Below are 21,949 nucleotides of genomic sequence, written 5' to 3'. Positions count from 1 at the left end.
ATGCCTGGGCTCCCATACATTGAGGAGGCCCCAAACGGCTCCTGTTGTTTATCTTTCTTGTGTGGTGTGTGTGTGTGTGTGTGAGAGAGAGAGAGAGAGCGCTTCTCCCTGATTCTCACTCCCTCATCTTATGACCTGTGCTCCCACTGCTTATGCAATACTGATGAGAGTGTAGTCTCCCTGGATGGAACTGCTGCAGCGCCACCTGCCGGTATTGCAGGTGGAGAGACGCTCGGACTGCCCTGCTGAAGCAAGTACAATATTTAAGAGCTTACTTAGAGGCTTCTGCTCACACAGGGACACCCGGGGGAGAGTCTCCCCAGAAAGCAGAGACTGAGGGATGACCAGGAAAGTGGCAAAACCCACAGTGAGGTCCCTCGACTGCAGGTCTGGAACATCAAATAGGAACTCACTTTTATTAACTACTCATTTAGGGACTCTGAGCACACTATTGCCCTTAAAAGTGCTCCTGTGACAAAGAAACGTGGAAACCAACCTCTCTCATACCCAACTCACTTAGGGCTCATAACAAAAAACCAATTTAATAATTGTAAGGAGAAGTATATTTCTCAGGAGGAACCCCCCAAAGAGAGTGAGGTGAAAGTCCTTTTGCTTTTGCTCTAAAGCACCATACAAATACAAATTACCACTGTCCTTAGAGATGCTAATGTGCTCCTTCCCACATGTCCCTGAGCACCACTGACTGTCCAGCCGGAGACAGAAACATACTGGTCACATTTTCCTCCAACACTTTCCTGGTCTCTTGCTCCAAGTGGCTATTTCATTTTTTTCTGATGCTGTTCCTAAGTTTAGAAGCAATCAAAGACTCACCCAAGTTTTCTGATTGTTAAGAAATTTCAGAAGGCATGAATTTCCCTTTCACTGATGGCAGTAATATCTGATGGTCTTCTGGTTTAAGCAGGTGAACTTCCTCTCCCCCTCAACTGCTGTACTTCTCCAGCCCCAAACTCCTCTTCGTGGTAGAGATGGTTCTCTCCCCAAACTCCATCTTTCTGGGTTTGCTCCTGTTCAGAGCAAGGAACCTTTCGAGGAGACCCTTGGGGCCCTTGCCCTATTAACTTCTGAGCTCACACTCAGGAACTTTGCCCAGAAACAAGTCTCAGTCCCTTTGGCTTGGTGAGGAATGATGAGCTCTTTCTATCTAGGATTAAAAGTAGACCTGGGGACTGATGATTTGCCTACCATTTATTGAGCTCTTACTGTGTACCAGGCACTCTGCATGCATTTTTAAAGTTTTTCTAAGTTTTTTTTTTTAAAGTTTTTCTAAGTTTTTGAGATAATTTTAGACTTAACAGATAACATGCAAAAAATGTACAGAGTTCCCATATACATTTCACCTAGCTTCCCTTTTATGCATGCATTGTTAATCCTCACAAAGCCCTGTGAGAAAGATACTTATTATTATCCCCATTTTATAGACCAGTACTTCTGTTCATTATGCAGCACCACCTCTGTGTGTGCTACAGCCGCTTTCCAGGGTGGTCTTTTATAAGACATTTCCCTCATATTCTTTGCTGTTTGCTGTTGTACAAAACCTCTCTAATCCCTCTATCTTACAACAGTTAGGTGCCTCTGCCTGGACAGGAAGAGTCCTCTTCCCTAATTTTTCCTTCCCCTACAGAAAAAGCAACAAGTGAAGTGAGGCTGCTCAGCAGCCCCAAGAGGACACTTTGCATTGGGGCTGGGAAAATGCAGGGTTTCCTCACACTGTAAGGGTCGGGCTTGTTCTTAAGTTAGAGATTTGCATCTTGGACTCCTATATTAGAATTGCAGAGAAGCAGGTTACAATTAGGAGGATAAAAGGAGACTCTGATATGAGCCAGTGGTAAAATCAGGCAAAGGAACTGCCCTCTGCGCATCTCACAATATCTGCCAAATGTAGTTGGCTCTGCCTTGGTTGCAGAACTAAATAATTTTCAATGAAATCATTTATTAAGTGCCAACAATATATCAAGCTCTGAATTATGTGCATTGCATTTATTATCTCATCTCTCGGAAGAATCATAATGGTTGTGTTATTATTTCCATTTTATAGTTGAAGAAATGAAGACACAGGTATAAAAAAAAACTTGCCAGTGTCACGCAGCTGGAATTAGAGAACTCACGTTTCCTCTATCACAATATTATGCTTAATTTTTCAAAAAAGCATGGATAATTACCATTTACGACTTACCTTTATTTGTTGAATGAGTGTTTCATCTTCTGGCACATTAGGGTCAACTGCAATGACAATGCCTTCATAGCCATTATTATTCAGCTGAATGAGTGAATCACTCAGGGCCCCTTCCAGAAGGTGAAGGACCAAGATGAAAACCGAATTCTTAAATGACCCCATTGCTGTACATCTGCCTTTGGGTTCTCTCTTTGGAAAATGTTAGTTATGGAGGCATCTTTCTTTACTCCTATATATATGGATATGTAAACGCACAGTTTTCCAAGTTATCAGAGGTGGTTTATCACAGGACTTTAACCCCTTGACCCCAAATTGTTTCACAATTGGATTTGTCACCACTAGGAGGAATGCTAACTATAGCTATCATTATGATAACTATAATTTCATCTCAAATTTTGTGTACTTTTAAATATTTTATTTTGAAAGGAATATTAGCCTTGCCTTCACCTTTGCCATTTCCTGGGAACAAGGGTGGGGAGCCACGTCTGGTTGCCTGGAAGGACTCACAGCTGACAAGCAGCTTTGCCATTGAAAGATGTTTACTTCTTACAAATGTTTGTCCATCCAGGGACACTGACCCACCCAAATCCACCCTCTAACCCCTGCCTGCCCAGTGGAGGCCTGACTGTTCTGCGTATTCAGTACGCATTCATTAAGTATAAACTGTATATCCAGTTATCCCTCATGGTGGTCTTTATTTTTATCGTCTTCGATCTTTCTGTAACCTCAGCACCTCTCGTTACTCCCTTAGACAATCTACTTGCACCAAAACATTAGCAAGCCACATTAGATATTATTGAATATTCTATAATGAAAAGATAAAATTTATATCTCACTGTACAAGGGAAACTCCCTCAAGTTTCCTCATCAAACTTCTATTTCACTATTCCGTAGCTTCTACTGCCCAGTAAAATTCAAATTAACATTCAATTATTTTACTGAAATTAAATGTCTCTCAGAACATGAATAGTGGACTGCCAGCTACTGCATAGATTATTTTAAGTTTGCCAAATCTCAGTTGAAAACTCAAATTGGTCTACCAATTCAAATTGGTCCTATATTCAAATTAGTTGAAATATCCCTTCATCTCATAACGTCATTTGATCTTCACACAGTGATAAGCATCAATTTCATCTTGTCTGTCTTTGACACTCACTCATAAAAATTAAATTGGTACTTGTTGCTAATAATTAGTACTTATTGCTTAAGTATGTAATCTTTTTTTTTTTTTTTTTTTTTTGCGGTACGTGGGCCTCTCACTGTTGTGGTCTCTTCCGCCGCGGAGCACAGCCTCCGGACGCGCAGGCTCAGCGGCCATGGCTCACGGGCCCAGCCGTTCCGCGGCACGTGGGATCCTCCCGGACCGGGGCACGAACCCGTGTCCCCTGCATCGGCAGGCGGACCCTCAACCACTGCGCCACCAGGGAAGCCCAAGTATGTAATCTTTAATCAATCAAAAGTGAAGCATTGGAATAGAGTGGAAGTACTCAATGATAAAATAGTTGTCCAGATAATCTAAATATACTTTTATATAAAAATAATTTATTCAATTCTTATTGAATAAATGTATGCATTTATTATACATATGTCATAAAATATTTTACATTTTAAAATATCTCATACCCCGCCCCCCACTATACGTGTATCTCCTGGGTTCCCTAGAAAAGAGAGTCTAAGACAAGCTTATGTGAAAATGATTTGCAAGCTTAATCCCAGAACAGTGAGAGTGAGAAAAAGGGGAAATGATTCAGGGAAGCCTGGGAAACAGTGAAAGGTGCTTACTAAGCTGGCTCTGGAATAGTAAACAGACCCAGCAGGCCACCCTGCAGGTGCACCTGCCCTGCTTTCTGGGATGTCTCCTAATGGGCTATAGGAGGAAGGAAAAGTGTTTGGCCCCTTCTCATCTCCTACATGTGATCACCCTTCTGGCTGTGTCACCCAGCCCATTCAGCAGCTGCTTGGAAAGAAAATCCTATGCCCTGTGGTGTATAAAGAGCCAAAGATTCCAGGTGGTGCCTGTTGACCTCTGGTAGTAGAACCACTTGGGCCTACAAGGAGTAGGTAGTGACTGAGGAGGAGTAAGTGCCCATTGGGTCAGGCGGACAGGTGGGGCCAAACAACCCTAAGGAGCTTCAATAAGATGAGTCCAATACAATTTACTTCTTGAACTGCTCAGATCCACTCACGTCCTTTCATTCTATCTAGCTCCAATATTATAAGTTAAGGCTGGAATTGGGGGCAGGGGCACAAGCTGTCTCACTTTTTCCCTGAGAGAGGGTACAAGCCCTCTCATAGAATCATTCATAGAATCTCCTTCGAAGTGCTGGCCAATTGCAATCTCCTAAAATACCCAAAGCGACAGAGTTATTGAAATAAATCACAGTGCCTGCTGCTATAGCTGGTCTCAAGGCCATTATAGATATGTATTATCTCCTTCCTTCATCACCAATTTCCCTCATTTTTAGCCAGCATTTTGACTGATCTGTGTTTGTTTGGTTTTTTTCCTGTTGGTATAACCCAGCCTTTCCTTACTGAGGGGTCTGAGCCTTTAGTTGCCTTGCCCTTGCCGGGCTGTGGCTGGTGCAGGTGCCTATGACAGGGGTCACCGGTATGACAGATCCAGATTAGGTGCCTCCTCATATTTTGTGTGGCCTTCCCTGCTGGCTGGGCCTTGGCTGCTCCCTCAATGGAGAGTCCTTGCTGCTGCCTCGGTTGCCTCATCTCCTAACACCACTGGCTCTTTGCTTCCCCAGGGAGAGGGCGGAGTTTAGCATGGCCTCCACTGGACAGGGTGTGGTGGCAGCCCCACTCTCCCTGGTGCCCAAGTTCAGCCTAAACAGATTCACAGAGGCTTTGGCTCACATAAAGCATCACCCCATGGCACCTGGGATCGGACTTTGTCAGAGGCAGTGCAGATGGGCCAAATGACACAAACCAGAGGTGCAGGGAGTTAGCACCCTGAGAGACAAACTTTCACCAAAGTTTATATTTCCAAATCCCAGAAGTCTTTGCTGTATACCCTTCTAGTCAAAAACCTCCGAATGGTAATTGCGATACTGACCTCCAACGCCACGCTGATTAATTTTACCTGTTTGTGTACTTTATATAAACAGAAATATAAGTATGCCCTCTTGTGTTTGGCTACTTTCACGTAACATTTTCTGCGTGAAATTCAGCCATGTTGTGTGTAGCAGTAATATGTTCTTTTTCCATTGTATTTCTTTGTAAAAATATACCACAATTTACTTACTGCTTTTGATGAACATTTGGATTATTTCCTGTTTGGGGCTATTTTAAATAACACTGCCATAGACATAAGCATTGACTTCAGTTGGGTACATACCAAGAGTGGAATTGCTGGGTCACAGGGTATATGTATGTCTAGCCATTGTCGATCGGCCAAATACTTTTCAAAATTGTTGTATTGATCCACATTTCTACCAGTACAGGGTACTGCTGCTCTTTACAATTTTGTCCACTCTGCGTGGGGTATAATCATATAGTACTGTGATTTTAATTTGCATTTTCCCTGATAACCAATTTTGTTATACACCTTTTCATATAATTACTGGTCATTTGGATATCCTCTGTTATGAAGTGCCTTTCCAAGTCTTTTTGCCCAATTTTTAATCAGGTTAGTATTTTCCTTGTTGATCTAGAGGAATTCTTTATATGTTCTGGGTATTGAGTTCTTTATTGGATGTATGTATTGCAAATATCTTTTCCCAGTAGGTGGCTTGCCTTAATGGGTCTCTTGGATGAACAGAGGTTCTTAACTTTAATGGAATTCAATTTAATTTTTTATTTTATGGGTATTGTTTTTGGGGTCATATTTAAGACAACTTCCCCAAGTTCATGAAGATGTTATACAATATTCTATTCTAGAGCTTTATTGTCTTATCTTTCACAATTAGGTTTGTGATGTATCTCAAATTATTTTTGTGTGTATAGTGTGAGGTAAAATTCAAGATTTTTGTTTTGTTTTCCTCTCTGGATAGCAATACATGCAGATCATTTATTGAAAGGACCATCATTCCCCCCCACTGAATTGCAGTTGTGCTTTTGTTGTGAATGAGTTGACTGCAAGTGTGCAGGTCTGTTTCTGGACTCTATTCTGTTCTATTGGTCTATATGACCAGGCTTACCTTGTTAGACCTGCGCGGTCTCCTAGGAGTTTCGACTCGCCCAGGAAACAACAAGAGTCGGAAGTCGATGCAAAACGCAAGAGGTTTATTGAAGGCCGGTGCACCGGGGTTCCTTGGTCCTCATGCAGGAGGTCGAAGAAGAAACCCTTTTGGGCGCGAATATGTCAGTTTTATAGGTTCCCACTTCCCCGTATGTAAATTATAGATTTGGTTGTGTTCTCCTGCTGATTGGTCCCGGCTTAGGCTCGGACCAGAGAGGGAACTTGTCCCCAGCTGCCTGATTGGTCTTTGACAGACACCCTTTTTTACATTTTGTTATCTCCCTCCTTCTCCCCAGCTGCCTGATTGGTCTTTGACAGACACCTTTTTTACATTTTGTTATCTCCCTCCTTCTCCCCAGCTGCCTGATTGGTCTTTGACAGACACCTTCTTTACATTTTGTTATCTCCCTCCTTCTCCCCAGCTGCCTGATTGGTCTTTGACAGACACCTTTTTTACATTTTGTTATCTCCCTCCTTCTCCCCAGCTGCCTGATTGGTCTTTGACAGACACCTTCTTTACATTTTGTTATCTCCCTCCTTCTCGGAAGGGGGCCGGACATCCTGGAAATTCACCCATTGTCTAAGAAGCCCCTATTGTCTGGAGAGTTCTTAATCATTAGCTGGAACAATGTCCCTCGAGTCCCACAACCTCAATACCATATTGTCTTAGTTACTGCTGGTTTGTAAGTCTTGATATCTGGTAATATAAACACTCCAGATTTGTTTTTCTTATTTCAAGATTATTTTGGCTATTTTTGGTCCTTTGCATTTAAATATAAAATTTAGGATCATCTTGGAAATTCTACCAGAAAAAAACTCCTGGATTTGACTGGATCACATTAAATTTATACGCTCATTGTAATACATTAGCTAAATGACACACCCATCAGTGCCATGACAGTTCTGAGGTCAACCATAAAAGGCCAAAAAGTGGGCGGTGGCGCAGTTCCTGGAAATCTCTACCCCTTCTCCAAAATAGTTGGAATAATCCTCCACTCATTAGCCTATGCAATTACCCAGCCCGTAAAAACTAACCACCTCATACTTCGGGGCCTCTCGCCTTCTGAAATGGCCCACACTCTGTCGGTAGAGTGTATTTATTTCTCCCAAGGTCATTCTTGCCTTTTTGAGATGGACTGCATTCTATGGAATGTGTATCTCTCTAAGTAAGTCCACTTCTTACCTAAAAAAAAAAAAAAAAATTATACATCAGTTTGGAAAGAATTGACTTGTTTATAATATTGAGTCTTTCAATCCATGGACCTGGCATATCTCTTCATTTTAAGTTTATTTACTTGATCTCAACCATGTTTTATAGTTTTAAGGGTAAAAGTCTTTTGCACCTTTCATTAAATTTATTTCCGTGGTTTTTAAAAGTTTGGGGGGTGCTATTATAAATGGTATTTTTATAAAATTTCATTTTCTGATTGTTTATTGCTGGTATATAGAAATATATTAGATTTTTTTGTACTGACCTTTCATCCATGGAGCTTGCTAAATTCATTATTTCAGGTAGTTTGTAGATTCTTTTGGATTTTGTGTTTATAATTATGTCATCTGTGAATAATAACATGTTTACTTCTTCCTTTCCAATCTTATATCTTTTATTTTGTTTCCTTCTCTTATTACACTAGCTAGGACCCCCCAGTACAACGTTGAATACAGGTGGAAAGAATGGGTATCTTTTTTCTTGTTCCCAATCCCAAGTGAAAAAGCATCCTATATTTGGCCATTAAGTATGATATTATCTAGAGATATTTTGTAGATATCTTTATCAGACTAAGAAAGTCTCCTTGTATTCCTAGTTTGCTAAGAGTTTTCTTTTTAAAAATCATAAATAGGTTTTAAATTTTATCAAGTGCTTTTTATGCATCTATTGAGATTACCATGTGATTTTTTTCTTTATTCTGTTAATATGGGGAATTACACTGGTTGAGTTTTCAATGTTAAATCCCTCTTACATTCCTAGAATAAATTCTTGAATTTATTTATTTATGGGCTATATAAAAAGAAGTGTGTTGCTTAATTTCCAGACACTTGGGGAGTCTCTAGTTAATCTATTATAGATTTCTAGTTTAATTCCACTAGAGTCAGAAAGAATACCCTAAGACTTAAATCATTTGAAATTGGTTGAGTCTTATTTTTTGCCTCAGCTTATGGTCTATTTTGGTAAAATGTTCCATGTGCTTTCAAGAAAAATATTTATTCTGTAGTTGTTGGGTTACAGTGTTTTATATATGTTAGGCCAAGTTAGTTAATCATGTTATTCAAATTGTCACTTTTCTTACCAATTTCTTGGCTGCTTGTTCTTTTAGTTGCTGAGAGAGGTGTGTTAAAATCTCCAATTATAATTGTGAATTTGTCTATTTCTTTTTCCTTTATTCAGTTCTATCAACTTCTGCTTTATATATTTTAAAGCTATGTTCTTGGTGCAGGCAAATTTAGAATTGTTATATAATTATCATCACAAAAAGTTTTTTCTATCTCTAATAATACCTCTTGCATCAAATCTACTTTCATTGATATTAGCTATGGTATACTAGTATTTTGAATATTGAAAAATTAAAAAAAAAACTAATATAACACAGTTAGCACAATGCCTGGCACATGGAATTTATTCAATAAAGTATCTTATCTTTACACTTCTTCTTCACTCCCACTTGCCCAAACCTTAGCCTTGAAGGGAAAAATTGGAGAGGAGCCAACAAGATGGAGAAAGCCAGGGCTTTGCATTAGATGGCATCAAGTAAGAATGACCAAGGTATATTTGTAGGATATTGATGTTTAAGAGGTAGTTTTAAGCTCTCTGCCATGTAATACTTCAATATGACTCCTGTTTCCACCCCCTAGTTCATTACCTACTTTAGTAATGGTAATAAGGCCATAAGGAAACAGGTAGTCATACATTTTTGATGACATAAAAATTGGTATAAATGCTTTGGAAGGAACTATGCATCAAAATTTAAGTGTGTGTATCTTTCAACATAGCAACTCCATGCTAGGAATTTACCCTGCAGATAGATTCACACAGGTGCACTAGATTATATATACAAAGAACAACTCACACAGGTGCATAAGAGTATATGTACAAGGGTAATATAATTTGTCCCTCAAAGCATACTTTATAATAGCAAGAAGTAGAACTATCTAAATGTCCATTAATAAAGGAATAATTAAGCTTATTTGTTTAACATCTATTTTGTTTATCACTTCTTACTTAAACATCTGTAGTTTTAATAATAGCATGAATTACTTTTGTAATTGAAATAAATTTATACATAAAACTAAAATATTGGCTAAAGACTATCATTTAGAAATCCTAACATGTCAGCATTGGAGTGGTAGTTCTGTCTTTTCTACTCTTAATTTCTACTCTTAATTTCTAATTTTCTTTACTCTTGCATTTCACACTCTTCTTTTTCTTTTATCTTCTTCATGCTCTTGCTTCTTCTTTCCTATACTGGTGTGATGTAAGGTTATACCAATTTTTTAAATGTTCCTTTTGGATGTTTACTAATTTATATTGCTTCCGTTTCATAAGCCAAGGATATCTTTCTATCGAAAGCAATTGCCCACTGTACTGAATAGCTTCCTCCTTCTTGTGCCCTCGAGACAAGTGTTCCCAGAAAGCAGCTTTTCGATAAGACTTAGCAGCAGGTAGCCTAGAGGAAGTGGGAGATAAAATTGGCCACCATCTGGGTCATTCTCCACCCATCCAGGCTATCATCTTGCTGATAAGAGCTGTGTAGTCTAAGTGCAGGAGGGATTTATGGAAGGATGCATTTCTTTTGACCTTTAGGGACAAGCTCTAATTACCTCCATGCATATAAGCTTCTGTTTCTGTGCCTTTGAGTACTTGTCTCTCTATCATCATGTACTCTATAATTGTATCCCTAACTTTCATATCTTATTCTGTCTCTCTCTTTGTGCCTGAGCTGTGCATTTTCTACTTCCTATGGTAAATGCAAACTAAATCAGATTCTCATTTCTTCAGAGCCCACTATTCATCTCACTTCCCCTCTGCTTCTATTCCCTGTTTCCCTGTATTTTACATTCACAGATCATAACACAGATCTTAACACATAATGCAGCATCCTCCCAACTTTATATCCATTCCCTTTCTTTATTTTTCATCAGTTAGATTTTCTACCAGCCTTATGAATTCAATCCTCTAACATAGACCATCTTCACTTTATTTAAACTATTTTTTTCTATTCTTTTTGTCTTCTCTACTTCATTTAAATCTGGTTCAGTTTTGTTCCCCCTTTCCCCTTCACTAAGGCCACTTTTCTTGTATTCAGGTGTCAAATGTCCTTATGAATGATGCCTTTCTCTTCCTCCCTATAAGGCAAGGTTTCTCAATCTTGGCACTATTGACATTTTTGGCTAATTCTTTGTTGTGGGGGCTGTCTGGTGCCAGGTAGGATGTTTAGCAGCATCCCTGGCCTCTACCCACTAGATCATACCCCAAACTATGATAATCAAAGTAGTCAGCTGACATTGCCAAATGTCACCTGAGAGAGTAAAATTACTCCTGGTCTAGAACCATTGCTTGCTAAAAGGGAAAGATACAATAAATTCATTCATAGTGTTTCTTTTGATGGAACATGTAAATGCAATAAAATGAACAGATCAATTGCAAATAGGTAAATGAATTTTGACAAAGGTATACATACCCAGTCAACCACTATTGCAATCAGTCCCTATAGCATTTTCATTGCTCCAGAAAGCTTTCCAGTGAATGCTCACACGTTTGCTCTGAGACAACCACTATTATGATTTCTATATCCAGAGATTAGTATTGTTCTTGAACTTTTAATAAATGGAATCATACAGTCTGTGCTCTTTTGAGTCTGACTTCTTTAGCTCAACATAATGCTTTTGGGATTTCAGGTATGCTGTTGCATGTATCAGTTGTTCATTTCTTTTTGTTGCTGAGTGGTGTGCCATTGTGGATTCATACAAATAACAAAATTTTGTTTTATCCATTCTTTTAATAGAAACTTTTGTTTTTTTACAGCTTGGGGCTATTTTGAATAAAGTGGCTATAAAAATTCTTGAGCAAGCCTTTTGATGGACATATCTTTTCATCTCTCTTGAAGTGGAATACCTGGGTCATGGTTTAGATATATGCATAACTTTTAAGAAACTGCCAGGCAGTATTCCAAAGTTGTTGCACACTCACCAGTATAAAAAAATTACAGTTGCTTCACATCCTTGTCAACATTTCTTAGTGCCAATATTTATAATTTAGTTGTTCTAGTGGGAATGAAGATGTATTTCATTTATAGGTATCATTTTCAATTTGTTGATAACTGATGGTGTTGATTGCTTTTTTATAAATTGAAGTATAGTTGATTTACAATATTAGTTTCAGGTGTTGATTGCCTTTGTATGTGCTTATTGGCTATTTATATATTCTCTCTTGTCAAGTGTCTAAGTCCTTTGCCCATTTTTATTGGGTTCTTTGTCTTTTTATTACTGATTTATAACATTTTTATATGTTCTGAATATAACTTCTTTGTTAGATATATTTGTTGTGAATATTTTCTTCCACTGTAGCTAAACTTTTTATTATTAATGGTGCCCTTTGATTAGCACAGATATTTAGTTTTGATGCAGTCCAACTTATTATTTTGTCTTATGCTTAGTGTTTTCTCTGTTCTAAGAAATCTTTCTACACTTACTTGTAAATATATTTTCTCATATTTTTTCTAGAAGTTAATATCTTAACTCATATTTATATCTATGATCCATCATGAATTTATATTTTTACAAGGTAGGAGTAAACTTGCTTTCCCAAACATATGTCTAGTTGTTCCAACATCATTTATTATAAAAAAACTCTTCTTTACCCATTGACTTGCCTCTACCCATTGATTTGCACATGTCTTTATGGAAAATCTATTGACCATATGTGTGTCAGTCTATTTCTGGACTCTGCATACTGCGATGTGTTTTATGCCTAGCATAAACATGAGCACTTAAAAATGATATGTATTCTGCACTAGTTGCTTGTAGTATTTTTAAACATCAAGGTCAAATTGGTTGATAATGTTGTTCACATATTCTCCATTCTTACTGAATTTTTCTGTCTAGTTACCCTACGATTGACAGTGGGAGATTTAAATCTCCAAGTTTGCTTGTTGATTTGTCTATTTCTCCCTTAATTCTGGCAGTTTTTGTTTCTGGTATTTTGAAGCTCTATTAATAGCTACATGCACATTTAGGATTGCTATATCTTCTTGATGAAATTTTTTATTATGTTGAAATGATTCCTCTTTTTCTCTCCTTTTTTGAGGTCTATTCTGTCCTATAATAATATACTAACACCAGCTTTTTTTATGCTTGGTGTTTGCATGATATACCACTTTCCTTTTTCCCACTTTCAATTTCTATGTATTTATATTTAAAGTTCATCTGTTGTAAATTCCATATAGTTGGATCTTGCTTTATTATCAAGTCTGAAAATCTCTTTTTAGTTGAAGAGTTTAGTCCATTTATATTTAATATAATTATTAATTTAGCTGCTTTAAGTCTACCATCTTGCTATATGCTTTTTGTATTCCCCTCTGTTCTTTGTTCCTTGCTCTTTCCTTATCTTCTTTTGTATTAATTGGGTAGTCTTAATGTTCCATTTTATCACATTTATTAGCCTTTTACATATACCCTTCCCTGTTACTAATAGGTGCCAAAAGGGGTTATAATATGCATCCTTAATTTATGTCTACCTCGAATTAATATCGTATGTATGATGTAAGTACCTTTAAACAGGATAATTCCATTTGTCACCTTTCTTCCCATTCTGCTCTTGTCATATATCTTACTTCTTTATGTTATTTATACCATAATACATTGTTTTTATTTTTGCTTTAAATAATTTATCATCTTTTAAAGGCATTAAGTAAAGAAAACCAATAATGTATTATATTTACCTACATATTTATCATTTCCAGTGATCTTCCTTTCATGCTGTAGATCTGTATTTATACCAGACATCATTTTCCTTCAGCTTAAAGACATTTCTTTGGTACTTCTTGCTGGTGAAAATTATTTCAGCTTTTATTTATCTGCCTACATTTTTAAAGATATCTTTGCTCAATATAGAGTTCTGTGTTGGTTTCTTTTAGCACTCTAAGATGTCATTTTACTGTTTTCTGGCCTCAATTGTTTCTGATGAGTAGTTAGTCATCTTTCCTATGGTATACCTAGGTGTTATTTTCTTTGTATAGATCCTATTTTAGGTTCACTGAGCATTTTAGACCTGTGGGTTGGTAGTTTAAATCAAATTTGGAAAAATTTCATCCAATATTTCTTTGAATATTTTTATGCCTTATCGTCCTTCCCTCTACTTCTGGGAATCATTTACATGTAATATCACACATGTCATTTGGGCTTTTTCTTTTCTTTTAATGAAATGCTTCAGTTTAGATGCTTTCTATTTTCACATCTTCAAGTCATATGATCCTTTCTTCTGTAGTACCAGTCTGTTGTTGTTAATCCATTACAAATTTTTTTACATACATCGTATTTTTCAATTTTTAGGATTCTCACTTGCTTCATTTTAAAGACTTTCATATCTTTCCTGAACTTCTTCCTCTATTCATCACTTATATTTATCTTTTCCTGTAATTTCTTTATCTTATTTATAATGTTATTGTAAACTAATTATCTGCTAATTCCAAATATGGATCATTTTTGGATCATCTTTTATTGACAGATTTTTATTCTTATTAATTATGGGACACATTTCCTGCTTGTCAGCGTGTCTATTAATGTTCTATTATATAGTGGATGATATGTTGTAGAGGCTTTGTATTATGTTATCTTTCTCTGAGTTATGTTCTAGCAATAGCTTAATTATTGGTGAATATAATCTTGATTCTCTAGAGACTTGGTTTTAGACTTTTTCAGAACAGATCTATTTCAGTTTTGCCCTTGGTTCTAGGGCATAACACTTAGTCTGTGGGTATGATACTTACCCCTAATCTGGAGTTTCAATGGAAACACAAACACCCCTCTAACTTGGGCGAGGTTGTATTTTGGTGCAACCAATTTTAATCTTTGATTTAGAAAATGAAATCACAATACCAATAGATATGTAACAAAATGTTCACAGGAGAATTATTCATCATATTCCAAATTGGCTATTACTCAAAAGCCTATCAATAATAGGAAGGATGAATATATTGGTATAGCCAAGCAATGGAATATTATACAGCAATAAAAAATAATATCTACTGGTATACAAAATGTGGATGAATATCATTAATGTAATGTTGAATGAAAGGAGCCAGACACAAAAGAATACATACCAAATGATTGAATTTATCTGAAGTTCAAAACAGGCAAAAACTAAGCCATGGTGCTAGAAAGTCATTCTTTGGTAAACATTGGGGAGGAGGTAGTTGCAGGAAGAGGTTAAGATATAAGTTTCTGAGATTCTGGCAATATTCTATTTCTTGATTTTGGTATAATTACCAGAGAATATTCACTTGTGATAATTTATTGATCTGTACACTTAGAGTTTGTGCATGTCTGTATATATATTATACTTCAATAAAAAACTTTAAAACCAAAAAAAAAAAACTTGGGTGAAGTTGAACCTTAAATTTTCTCTCCTCAGGACTGGGCAGTTGCTGAACTCTCTGTTCAGCTCTTTTAGGTGCTAAGCTGTTATTTTCCATTAAATTCCTTTGCAGTTTAGGACTCATCCAAGGATTGAGAGGATGCAGATTTGGGAACTTCTCTCTTGTAGTTACTTCCTTCCTCGGATTTCCTCCCTCAATATTCCACTGCTTTAGCAACCCAGAACTCTTACTTCTGGCTTTTCAACCCAGTAAGACAGCTGCTTTCTGCTTGAGCTCTTTCCAGATGCTCTGAGCAAACTGGGAATGCCTTCTGGGGGAAAAGCTGGTTAAATGTGGATCTCACCTAGATTGCTTTCCTTTTTTCAAGGATCATAACTCCTCCAGGTTCTAACTGCTTTTCTTGGTGTCCAGTGCCTTCAAAGAGCTGTGTTTTATATTTTTTCCAGAGTTATTACTGTTATCAGCAAGAAGATTAGTTTGATATGAGCAACTCTGCCATTGATTTATCACATTGTTTTAAATAAATGATATAGTTAGGGACCAACTCTTCCAAAATAATTACATTATAGCAGAAGGCAAAGCCTAAAGCAAATAAAATAATTTTGGGTAGGCTTTCTAGTACTAACATGCAGGTGCAAACATACTTTTGGAGCAGTCAGCATTGCACACATAAACAGCAATCTGCTCAGTGAATTCATCTCCTAAAAATCTTCTGTCTCCCACTGAGATTTAACTTTCTTTTACCATCCATAAAAAGAATAGGGTAAAAATGGAAGGGATATTGTCCTCAATTTTCAGAACAAATTTCTATATACTGATAACAACAACCATCCTGGCATGTGAAGATAATAATAATACTTGCCTGTGTCACTTTCAATCCCTAGACTTCTCTTTCCTCTACCAGATAACTGAGCATCTTTCTCATATTTTTTCCTCCTCTTGCAATCTTGGATCAAATCTTCAGTGACGTCACTATTCATGTGGTATTCCACTAGTGACCAGTGCTTCACAGTTCCTCGTTCTCTTTGACCCAACTCTTGTCTATTTCTATTCCTTATCATTTGTTCAGGATCAATGTCACCTCCTTTCCAGTGGCTCTGTTCTATTGACGATTTCTGGGGTCTCGAAATCAGTTATCTTCCCACATTTACCACATATTTCTTGTTGTCTAATGCTTCAATCCCTCACAATCACTGAAGCTTGTTTACCCTATTCACTTGTTGAGATCACCCTTTCAACTCTGCTATAATATATTTTAGTTTATCACTTTAACATCCTTAATCTCAGTCTTACCTCTTCCAATTTACTGATTTCTGGACTTAAAGCCATTTGTTCATTTCTATACTGACAAAATTGGAGGAAAAGAAAAAAAAAAGCCCTGTTCCTTCAGCCTAGACCTGTTCTCCTGCTTATTAACCTTGAAGATTTAAATATTTCTAGGCATAATCCCTGGCATCTTTCCACACCTTCTTAAATAGACAGAAGTGAAGGAGCATTATGACAACCTGACTCTACTCCTATATACTCTGCCTTTAGCCAGCACAATGCTTTAGATTACTCCGTTAATTCTCCATTTTCCTGTCTATAAAATGAGGAAAACATCTGAAGACTTAAAGCCCACCACACCCCATCTCAGTATTTTACCAGCCCATTGAAGCTACAGAGAAGCAGATCCCACGCTACCAGGCTCAGTGGCAATAGAGGGAGGAGGGACTGACTGCTAAGTGGGGACTTGAAGTTCCAATCTGTGAAAATTTAGGCACTACCAGACTCAGCATGTTACAGGCCAGACCTGGGATGTAGTATGAACAGCAAGGAGGCAGCCTAGGTAGAGGTATTTGCTGGTCATTTTACTCCCCAGCACTGCTCTGAGTCTCTTCCTCAAGGTTTCATGCCCTCTTTTCATTCTTGTTCCAACTCCCCACAATTCCCTCCCCACCCCCCAAAACTTAATCTAATTGTCATTCTTAGTTGGTCCTAGTTATAAAGCAGTTCTATTCCACATTGTTGTTTGTATTTACCCAATAAAGTTTTAAGTTCTGTAATATGCAAAGCATGTGATTTTATTGCTCAGTAATCTTTAAAAAAATAAGAGCAAAATTAAATAAAAGATAATTTTTATTTCCTTGTGACATGTGCTTGCCTCTCTGTAGTCACCCTCCACCCCTGCAGGTTAATACCTGTAGGTAAATCACCCTTTGTGGGAAAAGGATTCCTGGAGTCTTATTTAAACAAAAAAAAACAGAATCAGTTAAAAATTTCCAAAGGTCAGTCTCTCCCTGTGGCCTCTTCTTTGTTTGAAATTGAATAAAATTATATAGCGTATGGATTGATATGTGTTAAAATAAGCTCAGAACTATGTCTTTCATTATTTACCTAAAGTCTTATGAGAACTATAACCATTTTCCTTGAATACCACCCAAGGCAAATAACTTGGAGAGCTGCTTTGATAAGAGTAGAAAGTTATAAACAATAAATTCAATAGGCCTCTGTTATAAAACCAGTGTCAGGGGACAAGGATAATACCTACATTTTAAGGTTAACTCTTATAGTGAACCAACATCTCTTTGAGCATTATCAGTGGGATCTATCTGTAATATAGTTAACCAAATGGAAAGAGGTAAAGAACTTTACAATAGGCACTTCATATGTAAAATACAGGTTGATCTTTAGTCATCAACAAGCAACCTGTTCTGAACAGATAAAGGGGAATTAAAAATTAATCATACAACTAAACAATTGCTTCACATAGATAGTTATACTATATCATTCAGGCCTAACATCCTTTTCTCTACGTGGGTTATTTTTTGTCTTCAATAAGACAAGCTTTTATTGACTCTGATTCAATTTTGCCATTACCTTTGCCTTTAAACACATTACCTTAGAGAATAACTTTTATTTTTTTGTCCATAGCCAAAGCTTAAAGGTTTTCTAATTCCCTTCTGCCTCCATTAGTGTTATAAAAGATTTTTTTGTCTATTACCGTGTAAAAATCTGATCCATACTACACAAAAACTCAAAGCATTTTTAATAATCTGATGTTAATTTGACTTTATTGGCTTGTTTTTGTAAAGTGCAAAAGCCATGGGTCTTATATTTAAGAAGGAAAGTACTCTGCACATTTGTTCATAATAATTTTGTTTCATTCTCTTTCTTGTCTGCTCTCGTTTTCCTGTTTAAAACACAGTGTGTTACAACTATGATGAGGCAAATGATTCCTATAAAACCCATTGCTGTCAAAACTCCTTTCAACATAAAATCATCTCTGGCAAATACAGGAGCAGAATTTGGGGGAATCAACAGAGATGCCTGAGCAACATTAGATACAGCAGACTTTAAGGAGTTCCTATCTACTGCTCGTATTGCCACATAAATTCTGAGACTTTTTTGTGTCTCTCCATCAGGTTGATGTTCAAGTCCATTTGTGAAAAGCTCTGATGAGAATGTAAATATCTCCTTGGTACCAGCTTGCTGAGGATTTAACTTTGATGTATTCACTAAAATGGCATTGTTAAAGTCATCTTGAATATTCTGTAGACTTTTACTCACTCTTATTTCATAGCTGTTGGCTGAAATTAAAAAATACAAATGGGAAGTTAAGTGATTTTGAGTAAGCTTTCTAGTTTATTAGAAATGGCTTAATGACAATAGCAACAAAAAAGTCAAAATACCTATGAATAAACAAAGCAAGAAATATGAATGTGAACAAAACTTTAAGACACTACATAAGAACTCATACTAAAACCTGAATAAGAGGAAGGTTTTATTATGTTTTTGAATACCAAGATTCAACACAATAAAGATGTTATTTTTCCCTAAGTTATTTTGTAAATTTTACATGGTTTTATTAAAAGTGCCTCTAGTTTCTATTTTAACAAACTTATTGTAAAGTTTAAATAGAAAATAAATAAGCAAGATTAGCCATATAAGGTTAAAAAATAACAAATTTTTAGTGGAAGGACTGACTTTATCAGATGTAAAAACACTGTAATGCTTCAGTAACTGAAAAACTGCAGTACTGGTGCATGAATAGATTCATGTATAAAAGTAGACCAAAATACATTTAGGAATTTAGTATATGATAGAGGTAGAACCCAAATTAATAGGGGAAAGTAAAAATTTCTTGATAATGGTGTTATGACAATTGGGTAAAAAGCTGGAAAAAATAGGATCCATACTGCAAACCTTTATTCTTCAGGATAAACTCCAAAGTAAATAAAAAGTTTGATGTAAAAAAAACCTATTAATTAGTAGGAAACAATGAATGAATTTCTTTATAAACTTGAAGTAGAAAAGGACCCTCTAATTAAGACTCAAAATTCACAAGCCATAAACATAAAAATCCATAAATTTATATACATAAAATGAAAATTTTCTACATGGGAAGAATCTCCTAAGCAAAATATAAACATATATGTTAAGTGACAAAAATATTTGTAACTTAAGTCAAAGATAAAGTTTAGTTCTGGTAATGGTTGAGTGGTTTCTATTGGACTAACTCACCAGCAGGTAACAAGTATAAACTCTGAAGAAAGAAAGGGGAATAAAAACAAACTGGAGCCAGAGGAGTTACAACTCATAAAAGAAGAGAACCAGGCTGTGACTGACTCATGTTTATACAGTTTTTCCTCCGAGGGCACTTTCCACTTCAGTACAGATAGCTGGAACTGATACAGAAAGCCACTATCTTCTTGGTTTTAAAAATCAGATGACTGAGTGTGAGATTGCCGAGTGGCTGAAAATTGAGGGAGCCAGAGAGGGATGAGCCCCAACTCTGTGTATTAACTTCTCTCAAATCATTGGAAGACCTCTGAATTGTACATGTGTGGGTGAAAATTCAAGGACTCAAGGGGAAAACAACAGCTAGACAGCTGAAAAATGGAGCAGAGTTTTATGCCAGTGCCCACCACAGGGGAGATATAGAGTTTGGAGTGTGAGTCTTGCCACATCAGAGGAGCTTGGTAAATATCTTGAGATGTCCATTAAAACACTAGAAAAGCTGTGCCTTAGGAAAAAAGATTGTGTCCCAGAATTAAGGGATATGCCCTAGGATTAAGAGCAAAACTGAAATAGACAAACCCTAGACAAAAGTAAAACAAAGCCTCCTCAAATTCCACGTGATCCAAGGTAACTACTAGAAAATTTCAAAACTCTTCAGGGGAATGTAACAAAGTCCAGAGTCTATAATTCACTACCACATGTCCAATATACAATAAAAAGTTACTAGACATGTGAAGAAACAGAAAATGTGATATATAGTCAAGAAAAATGTCAGCAAATTAAAACAGTCACAAATGACTGAGATTTGAAATTAATAGACAAGGACCTTAAAATAACCATGATGAGTATGTTAATGGTCTACACACAAGACAAACTGGATATAGTGAATGAAGAGATGGAAAGTTTGAGGAGAGATATGGAAACTTTAAAAAGGAAGCAAACAGAAATCCTAGAATTGAAAAAAAATGCAATGAAAAAATTCATTTGAGAGGATTAATATCAGATTGGACACAATGGAAGAAAGAATTTGTAACCTTGAAGACACATCCATTAAAATCATCCAAACAGGAACTTCCTTGGTGGCTCAGTGGTTAAGAATCTACCTGCCAATTCTGGGGACACGGGTTCGAGCCCTTGTCTGGGAATTTCCCACATGCTGCAGAGCAAATGGGCCCATGCGCCACAACTACTGAGCCTGCACTCTAGAGCCCGTGAGCCACAGCTACTGAAGCCCACATGCCACAACTACTGAAGCCCGTGTACCTGGAGCCTGTGCTCTGCAATAAGAGAGGCCACCACAATGAGAAGCCCGCGCACCACAATGAAGAGTAGCCCCCGCTTGCTGCAACTAGAGAAAGCCTGCGCACAGCAACGACGACCCAATGCAGCCAAAAATAAATAAATAAATAAATTAATTTTTTGAAAATTAAAAAAAATCATCCAAACTGAAGGGCTAAAAAATAGTTAGAAAAATTGAACAGAATCTCAGTGACCCTTAAGATCCACTGATATATCCACTTAGTGTGTGTGTATGATGATATGATATGATATACTATACTATACTGTACTATAATATTATATAATATAAATATTACCCAGGAAGAAAAGAAGAATAAAACTAGAGCAGACATTTTTTGAAGATGTATCAGCTGAAAATATTCTAAATTTGATTAAAAGAACACTCCACAGACCCAAAGAGTTCAGTGATCCCCAACAGAATAAGCATCAGAAAAGCACACTGAGTCACATCATGGTCAATCTGCTAAACACCAAAGATAAAGAAAAATAATTTAAAGCAGCCAGAAGGGAAAAAAGACACTTTATACTCAGAAAAACAACAGTAAGAATGATAGCTAACTTATGAGAAAAAAATTGGGGCCAGAGGACAATGAAATGATATATTTAAAGTGCTGAAAGAAACACTTGTTGCCCTAGAATGCTACATCTAGTGAAACTGTGTTTTAAAAATTAAGGGACATGTTTCAGAAAAATTAATATTGGGAGAATTGTTACTCAAAGACCTCAACTACAAAGGAAATGATGCTAGATAAAAATTCTGATCTCCAGGAAGAAAAGAAGAGGACTAGATATGGTAACTATACTATACAAGTAACTAAAAAGGATAATTCTTTTCCTCTTTAAAATTTCTTTAAAAGGCAAGTTTCTTTGTCTTGGGCAAAGATTGATTGTTTAAAACAAAAGCCATAACAATGCAATGTGCGGCTTATAACAAATGTAGAGGTAAAATATATGACAGCAAGACCACAAAGGATGGCAGAAGGGTAAATGGAATTATACTTTTGAAAGATTCTCACATTATATGTGAAGCGGTATAACATTAATTCAAAGCAGATTGTGATAAATTAAGAAAAATGCATGTTACAGAACTGCAAAATTTGGAGTAGATGAGGGCAGAATTTTGTTTTGATTTTCCTTATACTGTTTTGAACCTTTAAAATTATGGCAAAATACGTATAA

General features: G+C 36.6%; 2 protein-coding genes across 3 annotated transcripts in view; both read right to left on the bottom strand.

Moving 5' to 3' along the window:
- Positions 1 to 2,423, bottom strand: part of CLCA1 (chloride channel accessory 1) — a 36,878-nt gene extending 34,455 nt beyond the window's left edge. The window contains exon 1 of one of the 2 annotated variants that reach the window (XM_067726779.1): positions 2,195 to 2,423. In XM_067726779.1, coding sequence (XP_067582880.1) covers positions 2,195 to 2,356 — 162 coding nt within the window. In that variant the 5' untranslated portion in view covers positions 2,357 to 2,423. Of the gene's footprint in view, positions 1 to 831; positions 1,066 to 2,194 lie in introns of those variants that run through there. The other variant, XM_067726780.1, reaches the window with a different exon arrangement.
- Positions 2,424 to 17,618: 15,195 nt separating this feature from the next.
- CLCA2 (chloride channel accessory 2) overlaps positions 17,619 to 21,949 on the bottom strand; it is a 38,315-nt gene continuing 33,984 nt past the window's right edge. Inside the window, exon 14 of the mRNA XM_067726778.1 lies at positions 17,619 to 18,540. Coding sequence (XP_067582879.1) covers positions 18,098 to 18,540 — 443 coding nt within the window. The 3' untranslated portion in view covers positions 17,619 to 18,097. The remainder of the gene's footprint in view (positions 18,541 to 21,949) is intronic.

The sequence above is a fragment of the Pseudorca crassidens genome, chromosome 2 (genome assembly GCF_039906515.1).
Source record: "Pseudorca crassidens isolate mPseCra1 chromosome 2, mPseCra1.hap1, whole genome shotgun sequence".
NCBI lineage: Eukaryota > Metazoa > Chordata > Mammalia > Artiodactyla > Delphinidae > Pseudorca > Pseudorca crassidens.
Note: the sequence above shows the minus strand (reverse complement) of the source record. Positions and strands in the feature narration are given on the sequence as shown.